The sequence below is a fragment of the Amphiprion ocellaris genome, chromosome 21 (genome assembly GCF_022539595.1).
Source record: "Amphiprion ocellaris isolate individual 3 ecotype Okinawa chromosome 21, ASM2253959v1, whole genome shotgun sequence".
Taxonomy (NCBI): domain Eukaryota; kingdom Metazoa; phylum Chordata; class Actinopteri; family Pomacentridae; genus Amphiprion; species Amphiprion ocellaris.
In genome coordinates, this window is record NC_072786.1 from 25,070,812 (window position 1) to 25,085,278 (window position 14,467).

Sequence of the window (14,467 nt, forward strand, 5' to 3'; positions counted from 1 at the left end):
ATGGTACTGAAAGTTCAGACTGAAAGGGCAGAAAGCTCCGCTGTCTCTGTCCGACAAGACCACAGCCTTTGTAGTATAGTGAAAGAAATACATTTTAATAGCGTTTATCACCATCCACCATCCTTTCTGTGAAGCTCAGACTGTTATACAATCACTTACTTGTTGTTTACATTCTATGGATCATTGTTCACTTACATTATTCTATTACTTTTGCCTCATTAACTTGACATTTTTTTTAATATTAATTTGAGCTTCTTGTAATGAATTTGGAGAATTCCTTCTGCTGTGGCCTTGATTAGATTTTCATTTTACTGTGCATCATTTTTTATTCAATCTAGGTTAAAATAATAGTAAAGTGCAACTGGTTTTCCTTTTCTCTGCTTGAAAACATTGAACATAATCAGATGCTGAAGTATTCTTGCATCTCTGAATGATGCTCTCGTGAAACCAGCCAAGGTTGTGAGTCTGGCCTGTGGCTCCCTCAGGGACTGGTCCCGTGGCTCTATTGGGTAAAATGGACTGGCCAAGGACCTTGCCTTTCCAATAGACTTTTCCTTTCTTTTTTTTTTTTTTCCCCTACTCCACAGTTCCCGATAAAGATCAGCAATCTAGCTGCTCTATTTTTAGTGAAGATATTACAAGGAGGCAGGAGGAGGGGGGGGAGACACTCCGGCTTTGGATGCTGTTTGCTTCCTGTATCATTCAGAGCTTTATGGCTGCTTCCAGACCAGCAGTGTGTTGACCCACTGCAGCCCCCAATACTTCATCTGCTGTGATGCCTCATTAACAAAACATTAAAGGGACTCAACACCCCAATTTCAGAATTCAGCAGCTGGTTCATTTGAAATTGAAATGGGAAGCAGCACGTAGTGGGAAATGAGGAGTGTTATCACAGTGGATGTTTTTAGAAGAGTTCATGTTCGCTGTGACCTGAGCTGACCTCTGTTAGTGATCAGTTAGAATCCATGTGAGGCTGAAAGTCCTGAAACTACACAGACAGGTAATGATGTAGAATAGTCCCTCTCTACCTGTCAGACAGGTGGGTTTTAAATCTTCTACTCTCTGCTGCGTGACTCTGTTAAAACTATGGTTATTCTAAAAGGATTTTATTTGATTTGTGTTATTTTATAGCAGCTCCTTTGGGGTTTCTAGAGAAATGGCAGAGATTAGGGTCCATCAATATAGTTTTTCATGGCCAATATCAATTATTAGTAATCAAGGAGACTGATAACTGATATTCATCATGTATTTGCTAAACTAAATTGGAATGTCTTTATGTATGTTTTTCAAATGTGTCATTAAAAGAGATTTCTACCCACTGTTTGTCTATTACTGATGTATAACCAAGGAGATAATGCAGTGGGCTGGATATTGCTTAAGATCACAAAGGGACTATGACAGAGAAGTGGCTAGCACACTGTAACACTTAAAGTGCTTCTGTACTGTCTTTGTACAGTTACCTTTAACCAAAGTACTACAGTAGAAAAGAGGATAGGCCAGATCAGAAGACTTTAAATTCGCAGGAGGCCAGGGTGTGCGAAAACAAGGGAGATGACACCGTATTAAAAGACAATTTGCATTTAATTGCAAAGTTTAAATTGTGAAGGGGTCTGTGCACAGTATTAAAAAAAAAAAAAAGAGCTTTCAAAAAGAGAATGAAAGATAAACAAAATGAAATAAAAAGTCCTTTTTGTCTTTAGTGTTTGTTTTTTTTTTGTTTGTTTCAGTCTTTCAATCTTTCAGTGTCAATGGTTCAAAGTTCAGTGTTCACAGGTGTGTGTTTGTAACCAGTTGGGTTACAAGCTACCAGTTTGTTCGACTCTTTGGTATGATGCTTGCCATCCAGTACTGGAAATTGATCCTTGGCTCTTCTCAAGATTTCCAAATCCGATCCAAAAAAAACCCGACCTAAGGAACAGGTCAGAATAAAGCAACTTAAACTATGACCTACAGTGTCTATAGCTTGTTACCCTGTTTGTAAAGGCTTTACAATAGTTTCTACATTCTTTGCCCACGTTGTACAACAATTTATAATTCAACATCAACCTTCTACATTACCAAATTACCAATAAATGAAATTAAAATAATTTACCTTTAGTAATTAGTTTCTCTGCTCAAAAGTGCAGGGTGAATACACCTATAAATTAATCTAAAACTGCTTTAGAAGTGGATTAGAAATACAATTGGCTTGTAAATGTATCCGAATATATCAAAATTTAGGCAAAGTGCAGGTAACTGCACTTGACATTAACACACAGTTTCGCTACAGTGTGCTGACAGATTAGCACCATAGAAAATTTAAAAAAAGAGTACTAACAAACACAAAATACAGCACGTTTCATAACTTTAGAACATAATTTTCACAGGAACCTTCAAGTAACATTTGTTACCTGGTAAAATAAACCCATTGTTAGGCGTGTGGCCTCAAAATATGCATTTTCTTTGAAGAAAATGCTAGTAGAAGTTCCAATCGGAGGTTAACATTTAAGCTAGCGGCGATTAGCATGCTAAATTAGCCCACACACACACTCAATGGGACTTACCATGCTAAGCCCCACGCGCAGCAAGGGGAATCCCAGCTCAGGAGGGTTCACAGTGTTGAATCTCTCAATATCTTTAAATTTAACAAACGAGTTAGATACAAAACTAGGCAAAACGACTACAAACTAAAAAGAGAAACAACAAAATAAACAAGCAAAAAGACAATGCAACAGAGGCAAAACTGCAATGAAACAAAGAAATGTTTAACCACAATCAAGCAACAGAACGATAACAATGAGCATAAACAAACATTTTGGTTACCTCGGCTGTCCGACCCGACACGCGCATGACGCCGTCGATAAACCGAGACATTGTCGGCGGACTCGGCACTGCAGCCACAGAAGACTGGTCTTAAAAGAAGAAACAATATTAATACAAAATCTGAAGCTTACCAGTGTTTTGCGTGCTGCACAGCGCGTACCTGTCCGGGAGTGTTCAGGAGTATACTGGCGCTATGTCCGTCAATCAATTCGAACCCCCTGCTGCAACGGCCAAACCAATCATTAGTTCCCCCACAGCTGTATGGCATGATGGCTAATCAGCCGGTCACATATAGATGTACCCACAAACAAAATGACCTTGCGCTGAGCACAGGCGTGTTATGCATGTGTACATTATGTACAGATACCGAATCACGTGACCTAAATATGTAGCAGGCGGCAGGAATTAATGGGACTCAGAAATACCCCCACAATTTAATCAATTGTTTCTTGTATCATTTCAGATGGATAAGTCCTGATAAGTCCACAGTGGTGGATTTATCATAGAATCACAATCATGTGATCATCAGCAGGCAGCTGACAAGTGTTCACTTGTTGTCATAGTTACAGTGACGCTGTCTATCTTGCAATGATACAGAAATCTTAAACAAATCCGTGGATTCAGACTATAAGCTGCATTGCTGCCAAAATCTAATCACTTGGTCCTTGTGTCATTTCTGACCTTCACTGAAAATTTCATCCAAATCTGTTATTTCGTTTTTGAGTAATGTTGCTAACAGACAGACAGACAGACAGACAGACAGACAGACAGACAGACAGACAGACAGACGTACGCCAATCGTCGCATAACTCCGCTGTTCCTTGGCGGAGTAAAAACTTATTTTTTTTAAATCAGTAAAATGATTTTAAAAATACCCATATCAATATTGGGAAAACTGCATCATCAAAAAAAATACCAGATTGGATAATCGACCTGGCTGATAGTCAGAGTTTCATAAACTCCTTATTATTTGTAACTGAATAATTGAGAACTTTGCTTCTTTACCACACAAAAAACTAATAAGTTTAGTTCCTTTTGTAAATTTTCTTTGGATCTTCTGGATAAAAGGTTTGGTGGTGTGGAAAATTTAAAAAATTTGTCTAACTCACAAAAATACATTTCTTTGCAAGTGTTGGTGCTCCATCATCAGCGTAACTTCATCGTATTCACACAGGTGGAGAGGTCGCAGCTAAAGCCTGAACCTTCTCCCTTCAGCTCTCATCTGTTCTCCTCCATCCCAGCCTCCTCCTTAAGTGTTAATCGCTGACGTGATTAAAAGCTGATGCTATGGTCATTTCTTTGACCTCAGCACGTCTGACTAAACTACTAATGCTTCTTGTCTTGGAGAGACAGATTTATGCTGGAGACTTATAGCGCTGATACTGAGAGAAAATACATCAGAAAACAGAATTATTCCTGCTGTACAGTCAGTGGCTCTGCACATGTAGTAGTCTGGTGCTGTCAGGGATAAAGGTGACTTCCTCAAGGTCACCTCAACAACGTAGAAGCTGAAACAACCAAATCAGGCTTTGTTTTATCCATTTTATCACATGATTTATAGGAACATGGGGGCATTATGCTCTACAACACAAGGCAGTGCTGTTCTCTCACCCTGAGATGCTGAGAGGAAAAACTCTTCTCATATTAAACACGCACCACTGGAAGTATAATCATCTATTTAACCCTGTTTAGACCAGGTGGAACCAGCAGCCACTGGTCCGCTGTAAGGATGGAACAGACTGGAAGAACAGTGTGAGCTGCTGGACCTGTTGATGGATAAAATGCTTGAATTACAATTCCAAGCCTGGCCTCTCGCTTAAAACAAGAAAGATGACTTTCTCATGTTAGAAATTTCCTCCTCAGATGATTTTATAGAGGAAAAACGGTGAGAGCAGGACACAGAGGCGCTGATCAGTTTCTCTGAAGCTCACCGCTCCTCGTCTTCTCAGGCAACGAGCGAGTGCAGCTGAACAGACATGTAACGGGTAACTTTTCCCGTTGCATTACTTTCTGAAAGGAATCTCTGCTTGCATATTGCGTTACACATTAGTGAGTAACGAGCCCCGACGCTGACGAGCGGCCGTGCGTCTTGGAGAGGGCAGGGACGCCGGAGACGCGCAACGGCATCAGCATCAGCAGCAGCAGCAGCAGCGCAGTCTGTTTGGAGCCACCGGTTGAGATCACCGAACACTCCCAGCCAGCAGCCTGTCTGAACGGACTGACGGATACAGCATCGACGGACCTCCGTGTCTCTGAAACCCTCCCCTCCAAAGCCAACCATGGACGCCCTCCTCGGCCCCCGGAAAAGACACGAAAGCGACGGATGAGTGAGCTCGGAGATGCTGCGCACCACGGAGCTCTTGTGAACAGGACTGTGGGTGTGTGTGCGCGTCAGGCTCGCCGTTACCTCCGGACTGCACTCGCCAACTTCTCCCGCTTTCCATCAAGTCATGTCTGATACAGAGCGATGGGCAAGTTTGACGACAACGAGAGGATAATCCTCAACGTCGGGGGCACCAGGCACGAAACCTACAAAACCACCCTGAAGACCCTGCCGGGGACGCGACTGGCCCTGCTCGCCTCCGACTCGGACATCGACTCCGTGCTGGATCAGCTGCAACAAGTCCCCGGCTTCATCGAGTACAACGCGCGGACCAACGAGTACTTCTTCGACCGCCACCCGGGCGTCTTCGCCTACGTGCTCAACTACTACCGCACCGGGAAGCTCCACTGCCCGGCGGATGTGTGCGGACCGCTGTTCGAGGAGGAGCTCTCCTTCTGGGGCATCGATGAGACGGACGTGGAGCCCTGCTGCTGGATGACATACCGGCAGCACCGGGACGCGGAGGAGGCTCTGGACGTGTTCGAGCTCAACGTGGACAACGGAGAGGAGGACGACGAGATTGGGAAGAGGCTGGGCATAGAGGATGTGGCTGCCGACGGGAATGTGAGCCTGTGGAGAAAGTGGCAGCCGGTGATCTGGAATCTATTCGAGGATCCGTACTCCTCCAGGGCGGCGAGGGTAAGGGCGCAGCGCTGCGTCTGGAGCTCTCCAAAACACGCACACAACACAACCCCACTTTACTCCACAGCCACCGAATCCTTCTCATTCACAAAAACGCGCACACTGCACACATTCTGTTACAGTTATCCCCCAAAATTAATTCACAAGTTGTTTCAAAAACTTGCTCCCCCCCCCAAAAAAGTGAGAAGTCTCATTTATTTCCAGCTCCCTGCCTCATTTCAAAGCAGGTTTCATGATCTCACTTGAAAATAAGCAGAAGCAAACAAGGTGTTAACACCGTCAGGATGGATATTCATAGCAGCAGCAGTGGATTCTAGGTGTGTAGGCCTGAGCCAAACACAGGCTGGAGCCTACATTTGTTGCACTGATGCTGATTATTTGAGCCACACATCCTGTATCTGTGTCACTCCTCGCTTTCCTGCTGTAAAGGTTTTGTTTATGGGCTCTAGAAATGTCATTTCTGCAGTCGCTCTGTTTCAGTTTAGATCTCAGTCAGGGTTCTTTTTTTAATTATTATTATTAAACTGCATCCCTGCAGTCTCAGATAAACACAAAAGAAATGTGTGGGACTTTTATCTCTGCTAAAATTAGTGCAGCACTTCATTGTGGAAATAGCAGAGATGGAGACTTACAGGCCACATTTGGCATCTTAGTCTTTGATTATTTGTTCTACAATCAGATGCTGTGGCAAAGTGTGACATGTAAATCATGACATTTCGTCGGCATAGATTTAACAAGTCATCTGTGACACAAACATAGCAGAAATCTTTACACCAGCAAAAGTTGTGGAACAGTTCACAGCGAGTGTGTTGACTGGACCACATGAAAGACTCTGCAACCGTTTCAAAAGACAGGTGATCTGCTATGGTGGCTGAATTCTGGGTAATGGGAACCAAATCACTCCCTCACGTGCACACTGATGGGTTGCAAGAAAAAATATCTGCTAGCTGCAACGTCATGCAAATGTAAATGCATGAAGGTTTGTTCCACCCCAAATACTACATCATCAATAGTTCTAAAGGTTTATCTTACCTGAAATACTACATTGTCTGAGTTATTGTGGTTCTAAAGGCTTGTTCCATGAAAAATACTACATTATTCAAGAACTTTCCTGTTTTTAAGGTTTGTTTCACCCCAAAACTACTTCAATGTCCAAGTAGTTGTGGTTTTAAAGGTTTGTTCCACGCAAAATACTACATTATCCAAGATCTTGTGGCTCTAAAGGCATGTTTCACCCCAAATACGACATCGTCCAACTAGATTTAAAGGTGTGTTCCACCCAAACAGCCACATAAAATGTCGCAGGTTCCACCAATGCAGGTCCTTTAATTAAACCCAGTCTAAGAGATTAAAACCTGCGGTCACCTGTAGGGACGTCAGGGTGGAGGTGTGGAGCAGGACAGCCTGAAAGATCCAACCCTGAGAAGACAGTACAGCATATGGGATTATTTATCACCTTTCACTTGAACCTTCCTGTTATCTTTAGGGTCAGTTGGACCTCATTTAATGTTTAACGTCTCTAAATAAATGATTGACATCATTCTTTTTCTTCATATTTAATGATTTTTCTTAATTGAATGGGGACAACTGGGTAAAACAAAATTAACGTGATGATATGTTTTCCGTGTCAGACCCCAGGCTGTTTGAGCTGTAGAAAACATATAGGAAATATCAACATTTTACACTATTTAGTTGTGGTTGTTTTGGAGGATATTAAGGTCACTGTAAATGCAATTTTAGAATCTTCAAAAAACTTGAACACCTTAAACTTTTTGAAATTGTGTTAATTTTTCCTTTTCAAATATAATACGTTACTATTCTTGATAACAGAAAAAATTTTTCATTCCAAATGCTATAGATAATAAAAATGTGTACTTTGAAATAATATAATATGAAGTCATTAAAACACCAAAAGATATCTCTTTCCAATTTTAGGTTAGTCAGTGAGATTTTAGTGTAATCTCTAAATGTCTCCATAGTCACATAACAAGTATTCTGGATGTGTGATGTGTTGTTTTATTCAAAGGGCTACTTAGGTGGACAACAAAAAGACATAAAGTACCTGACACATAAACCTGGGAAACAATTTTAATTAGAATCATTCTCTGGAGGTTTCAGTTACTGTAGTCAAATTGACCCTGAGGATAAAAGACGTTAATAAATTTAGAGGTATAGGAGCGTTAAGGGCCAATAAAAGCAGCCTGGAATCAGAATTTTCCAAAGTGAATTTATGTTTTGTAGTGACATTGTCCATATTTTTCTCATAAAGCCTATAAAACAACATTTAGACCGATTGAAGGTATAAAGTTCAAAACTTGTATCAGTGATACAAGCACACATACAAGTTAGAATTTCAGTGTGTTCCTTGGTGCTAATATACTGTTTAGTTCATGTGTATTAATACAAAGAAGAACATTTTACTGTTCTACCAGACCCTACGTAATCCTAATTCATACATGTGTACTGGATCTGATGCAAATGGTTAATTTTTGACATTTTTGTTAATGAGACAAGAAGAATAACGTGATTTCGATGAAATGTTTTGTCATTTTTTAAAAAAGAAAGCATGCCCTTCAAACTTGCCCACAGGTTTTTGTGTTAGAGGTAAAGCATATTGCTATCACCTGCAATTTGTGGTAACCTGTAGTGCATTTACCTGTTTTCACTGTTTTACTTTACTATTTCACTAGCAAAAACTAAAAATTGCAAACATTATTTTAATTGGTGTGCTAATGATAGTGCTAATTAATTAGTTGGTTTAAAACTAAAGCCAAGCTAAAGTAACTTAATGAAATCGGCTTGGCAACAACATTTTTCTTCACCTAAAGGTCAACATATCAAGTTCCCTTCAATGCCCACTGAACACTGGAGCAACTTAATTGTTCAAATTTGTCAAGTCAGAACCTTGTGTTCATAAATATGGCAGTTCGGTACACAAGACATAAAATTTTATTTCATTAGAAGATGACAAAAAAATGATGCAACATATTTTCTGAGTCCTATCATTATATTTTAAAGTGTATTATTACACTACACAGGAACCAGGGTTACTGTCATGTATCTTCTCTTTATCAGTCCTGCATTATTTCTAGATTTACACCACTGTTCAAAAGTTTGCGGTCACTTAGAAATGTCCTGATTTTTGAAAGAAAAGCAGTTTTTTTTTTATGTCAGTGCACAAGAAAGTTGTGAACAGTGAAGGAAGACGAGACCACATTGAGCTTGCTGTGCAAAAAGTTTTCTTTTAAAAATCTTCCTGATGGCAGCTTGGATAAAAGCCTGGTTGTGTGCAAATTGTGCAGCAAAGAGTTTTGTGATCACCGCAACATTTCAAGCCGACGGCGTCACCTCAATGCAAAACATGTTGCTGTTAGCACCGGAGCTAACGTTAGCTCCGACAGTCCTGGTACCAGCAAAAGGTGTAGCCATCCCATAATAAACAGTTTACAAAAAGTCTTAAAATGTTGAATATAATCACTATAATTGCAGTTTGAGTTTGTAGAAATCTGTGAATGTAGCAGACAGATGAAAAATGCAGATAAATAGAAATGAAACAAACATTTTTGTTGTTTAAGTTCACATATATGTCTGTTCATTGATTCAGTCGTCAACCCAAATTTATTTGAGTTGAAAATCTTTGCTTATTGTGTCAAATATTATTATTTGACAAAAATGTGATTAATCACGATTAATTAATTACAAAGCCTCTAATTAATTACATACATTTTTTTGGTTGAAAGACTAATTGATGATTAGAAAACCCTTGTGCTGTTATGTTAGCACATGAATAAAAGTGTGAGTTTTCATGGAAAACATGAAATTGTCTGGGTGACCCCAAACTTTTGACCAATAGTGTACAGAGTAAACAGAAAGTCCCCAATGCTAACATTCTTCTTTACCAAGTAAATATTTTTACTGCTCAAACATTTTCCATGAAGTGAAACCAGCTCATTGTCAATCCAACTATTCAACCTTTATTTATGTTCCGTAACTGGATCGTCTTTGATTTCATGTACTCTGATTACATCCCTCCTGTTCTTCACCGTCTACAGCTGAACAAAGCTAACGTGAGCTTTAATGTGACATCGATGTTTGAACAGAAGAAGCAGTATAGCTGGTTTACATAACACTCCGTCAGATAGTTTTTGTTATATATGACAAGACAAACATACGTCTTTAATTATGCAGTGTGTTTTCTACTCTTCCCATTAGAAAAGCTGCAGAATCTCAGTGACCACAGCTTCTAGGATCAGAGGATCAGTCGGTCACAGTTGTGCCTGTTGATTCAACCAATATTTAATTGCTTTTGACTTCCATGTATGTTTCTACTGAGAGTGGAGGTGTTGGGAGGATGTGTGGGTGGCGTTGAACTTGAACCTGTGTTACTTGTCCTCCTCTTTCAATCCGTCAGCAAACTTTCAGTGAGGATGAAAGAGGGGATTTGTCTCTATGTTTGAACAGAGTGCTAATCCAGAATCTGTATTTTATAACGAGCAGAGTTCCATCTTTTAACTTGATATCACACCTGCAGCTCAATCGTTCCCTGTGAAATTAAAGCCACATTAACTCAGAGTCTGCTTTACAGCCACAGTTGAAGAGTTATTTTTAAAATGCAAACTGCAAATGATCTGGACCAAATTTTGCCAGTCTGCTGTTCCTTGTTCTCACTCACCAGACATCGCTGCTAATTTCTTGGAAGTGTTTCTTGGCGATCACTCTGCTAACGGAGGAGCTAGCAGGGATGCAACGGAGGTAAATATTGAGTTAGTTTGGGTGATGCTTTACTGGCAGGAGAGAGTTGATGGAGCTGAATGCTTGTGTTTACAACACGCATGCTTCTGTCTCGCTGCACCGACACTTACCCAGCATGCACACGCACAAATGAAGTGGCACCACACTTCCCTTCCACCAGGACAACATGGGAGCATCTGTTTCTATAAGCGCCCTCAAACCTTTGTCATCTGCAGGAGAATCACATTCGCCGATGCAGATAAGGCAGCTCCTCTGTGTCTCACGTCTCCTGTGGTATTAAAGGCCAGCTGGCTTTTGGTTAACCTTTAATACAGACAGGAGGAAGGCTTTGTGTTTGTGTGGAACAAAGAGAGCTAATGCAGAGTGTGTGAGCCTGAACGAGCCCCTCGGAGCATTAATCTGCTCCCTGGCAAGACGTTCGGAGACAGCAATGTGGAATTATGGTCTGTGGAAAGGAAAGGTACAATTTCATCCAGTTCACCTCTGACCCGAACACCACTGAGGGGACAGTATTAACAGTGAAGCGCTCTTTAACAGCAGAAATGATATTAACCTTGGTGTTGTGATGCAGAGTTAAATGATGGGTGGGTGGATCCTGGACTTCCAATGAGCATTTATCATTACACTACCATTCAAAAGTTTGGGGTCACTTAGAAATGTCCTTATTTTTTTAAAAGAAAGGCCAGAAATCCAGTCTAGACATTGTTAATGTGGTAAATGACTATTCTAGCTGGAAACAGATGATTTTTAATGGAATATCTCCATAGAGGTACAGAGGAACATTTCCAGCAACCATCACTCCTGTGTTCTAATTAGAGGTGAGCGTATCGATCCAAATAGTGACAATATCAATACCAGCTTTGGTATTGATATTGAATGATACCAGTGGAATGATATCGACACTTTATATTATTAAAAGAAAATGAATGCTGTTTAAGGAGGCTTTCCCTCACATTGGGATTTCATCGGCAACCAGGATTCTTTCTTGCCTGAATCACAGAAAACCTACCAAGGAATTAGTCTGATTCTTAGACCCTGTGAGCATTTACAACTCATCTTCATTTCAGATCTGAACCATATGCAGTACCTATCTTGTGTTCAAAACCTACTGACTACTGAAAAAGTTAGTCTGGAGTATCGGTATCAATATCGATATTGGCAATACTGGCCCTGTATTTACTTGGTATCGGATCGATATCAAATGTATCACACACCACTAGTTCTAATGCTACATTGTGTTAGGTAATGGTGTTGAAAATTGATGATTAGAAAACCCTTGTGCAGTTATGTTAGCACATGAATAAAAGTGTGAGTTTTCATGGAAAACATGGAATTGCCTGGGTGACCCTAAACTTTGGAACGGTAGAGTGTATGACACTGATCGATCACCATTTGCAGAAAGGCTCTGAATCTGTAAGTCATGCTTCTTGTGATTCAGGACATTGTACATGTTTGTGTAAAATGGGCCCAGTATATTCTGCACAGAGCTGTTCACTCTCTTTAGATGGGATATTCTGCACTACACTCAGAAATGTAATAGGAAACGGTTTGTGTTACTGATTCATTTGCTGCAGTTAACCCCCTGAACTCCAAGCAGTTTCTGTGCTCCAGTCACATTTTTACAGAGTGGGTCCTCATTTTTCACTGCAATATAAAGTCCTGTATCTCTCTGGAAGCAACACAACCACGGCTCTAACTGCAGAGACCTCTTATGCATTATAACAAAGATAAAATACCACAATCACAAAAAAAATTCCTTTGATTATTTTATGAAAATTATTAAAGAAAAAACTGAAAATACCATGTACAATATTTTTTCCAAGTGCCCACAACGGCACTAAAGAAAACAGTTGCTCTACATATTATGGATATTGTACTACTTACATGTTTAATTTGTTTCCATACTCATCCTATCTGTCTGTTCTGCATAAACACTGCCTGCAGTTCAACTGAAAACCCTCTGCATTTACACTACTGTTCAAAAGTTTGGGGTCACCCAGGCAATTCCATGTTTTCCATGAAAACTCATCCTTTTATTCATGTGTTAACATAACTGCACAAGGGTTTTCTAATCATCAATGAGCCTTTCAACACCATTAGCTAACACAATGTAGCATTAGAACACAGGAGTGATGGTTGCTGGAAATGTTCCTCTGTACCTCTATGGAGATATTCCATTAAAAATCAGCTGTTTCCAGCTAGAATAGTCATTTACCACAATAACAATGTCTAGACTGGATTTCTGATTCATTTAATGTTATCTTCATTGAAATAAACTGCTTTTCTTTCAAAAATAAGGACATTTCTAAGTGACCCCAAACTTTTGAACAGTAGTGTATGTATGTATGCAGCGGGATTTTTGATGCTATCACAATTTTTAGGTTAGATATGGTTCAGTCTTCCAATGGAGCGTTCCAGGTGATTACCTCAAGAATATCAGAATTGTGTAATTTTAACAGTTTTTAAAAGACGTGTCTCCCAGAAGCACAGACAGGTTTTGGGGTTCAGAGTGTTAAACTCTTAGGTCACCATCATTATTTTTAATATAAAAAAATAACCACAAATATTTAAATAGTTAGCAATTTCTGAGATGTTTTGGTGAATGTGGGAAGAACGTGTTATTTCAGAGTAAACAGTGCAAAAACGTTCAAGTTTCTAATGCTGACAAAATAGTTTTACCAGTTCACTGAGAGGACACAAGCAACAACATTCACCCTGCAGCAGGAGCTACTGACTACTCCGTTCCTCTCCATCCTGGTCTCATTTCTATTAATTATATTACAACTAATTTGACGATTCTCCACATAGCGGCTTCACTAGCAGCATAACAGGTGATGTCAGATCAGCTGTCTGTAGCTGTCAGGAAGCCTTTCATGTGTGTGTCTCTCCAGGTAAGCTCAAATCCCAAAAGTCTGGTGTGTTCCTTTAACCAAGTCGTCTGCGAGTGTTCATGTGCCAGCAGTCAGCGGTAGCAGGCGTGTTTCTCTGGGCTCCCCACGCTGTTTCTATTGTTGTAGCCATGCTGTTCTCTCCTCACTCTCAGCTCTACCTCTTTAATCTGCAGGCAGCGCTTTAAGAGCGGCTGTCGCTGCGTTCTCTGCTCTGTGCCAGACGCTATAGAAAGAGGGAGAAGGTTTTCCTACATGTTTATGATTGTGTTTCTGAACAGGAAAAAGACTGAGCATATGCTTGTTTCTTTGTGTGTGTCTGTGTGTCTATGTGTTTTGTGTTAATCTCTCTGTTTGTCCCTCTCATATCTCTGTAGTTGGCCATTGCTGGATTGGGATGGTAACAACAAAAAATAAATAAATAAATAAATAAAAAAATACAAGCAATAACACCCACCACCTTTTTCATTTCCCATGTCTGCACTCTGAGGCAGAGGTTTAACTGATGCCTGACTTTGTAGTCTCCCCCCTCCACCCCCCAACACACACACACACACACACACACACACACACACACACACACACACACACACACACACACACACACACACACACACACACACATCCCCCCCCTCCCCACCATCCTCCCATGATCCCATCTGAGACTGCAGCTTGCTTTCTGCCACTTAAGAGGTTAAAAACCCAAACCGTCTGGGTGCCGCCTGCCACACGCCTGAAGATACCAAAGCCAGGCTGCACGCTCAGCCTGCCTGTTGTCATGGCAACATCATCGCTCATCACCACGGCCTGTTTTCATTGAGATCCGTCCAGTCCGTGAAACTGATTGATTTCAGAAACCTGCTCGACTGTGAACCCTTACTGCTTGGTAACCCCTTGCGTGCTAGCTTGTTAGTTTTGAGGCAGCGATGCAAGAAAGAAAATCTGTTGGAGTGTCACTAACACAGCCGAACCATGTGTGCATGTCTCTTTAACTGCTTTC

At 40.7% G+C, this 14,467-nt stretch overlaps 1 protein-coding gene and 1 long non-coding RNA gene across 9 annotated transcripts in view; one reads left to right on the forward strand and one right to left on the reverse strand.

Annotated features, from left to right (window-relative positions):
* Positions 1–607: 607 nt before the first annotated feature.
* On the reverse strand, positions 608–4,555 carry LOC111578858 (uncharacterized). 2 transcript variants are annotated; one of them, XR_004848613.2, is made up of 5 exons: positions 3,912–4,555; positions 2,963–3,023; positions 2,803–2,891; positions 2,544–2,614; positions 608–1,908 (listed from the first exon to the last, which is right to left on the reverse strand). It is a non-coding gene; the product is annotated as an uncharacterized LOC111578858 (long non-coding RNA). The 2 variants fall into 2 exon arrangements; XR_002747026.3 differs by having other exon boundaries at positions 2,963–4,555.
* A 714-nt stretch (positions 4,556–5,269) lies between these two features.
* The window catches only part of kcnc2 (potassium voltage-gated channel, Shaw-related subfamily, member 2), a 100,882-nt gene continuing 91,684 nt past the window's right edge, over positions 5,270–14,467 (forward strand). For all 7 annotated transcript variants that reach the window (XR_008600191.1, XR_008600190.1, XM_035955303.2 and 4 more), the window contains exon 1: positions 5,270–5,824. Coding sequence is in view for 5 of the 7 variants with exons in the window: in XM_035955303.2 (XP_035811196.1) it covers positions 5,270–5,824 (555 nt within the window). In the remaining 2 variants the exon portion in view is untranslated. The remainder of the gene's footprint in view (positions 5,825–14,467) is intronic.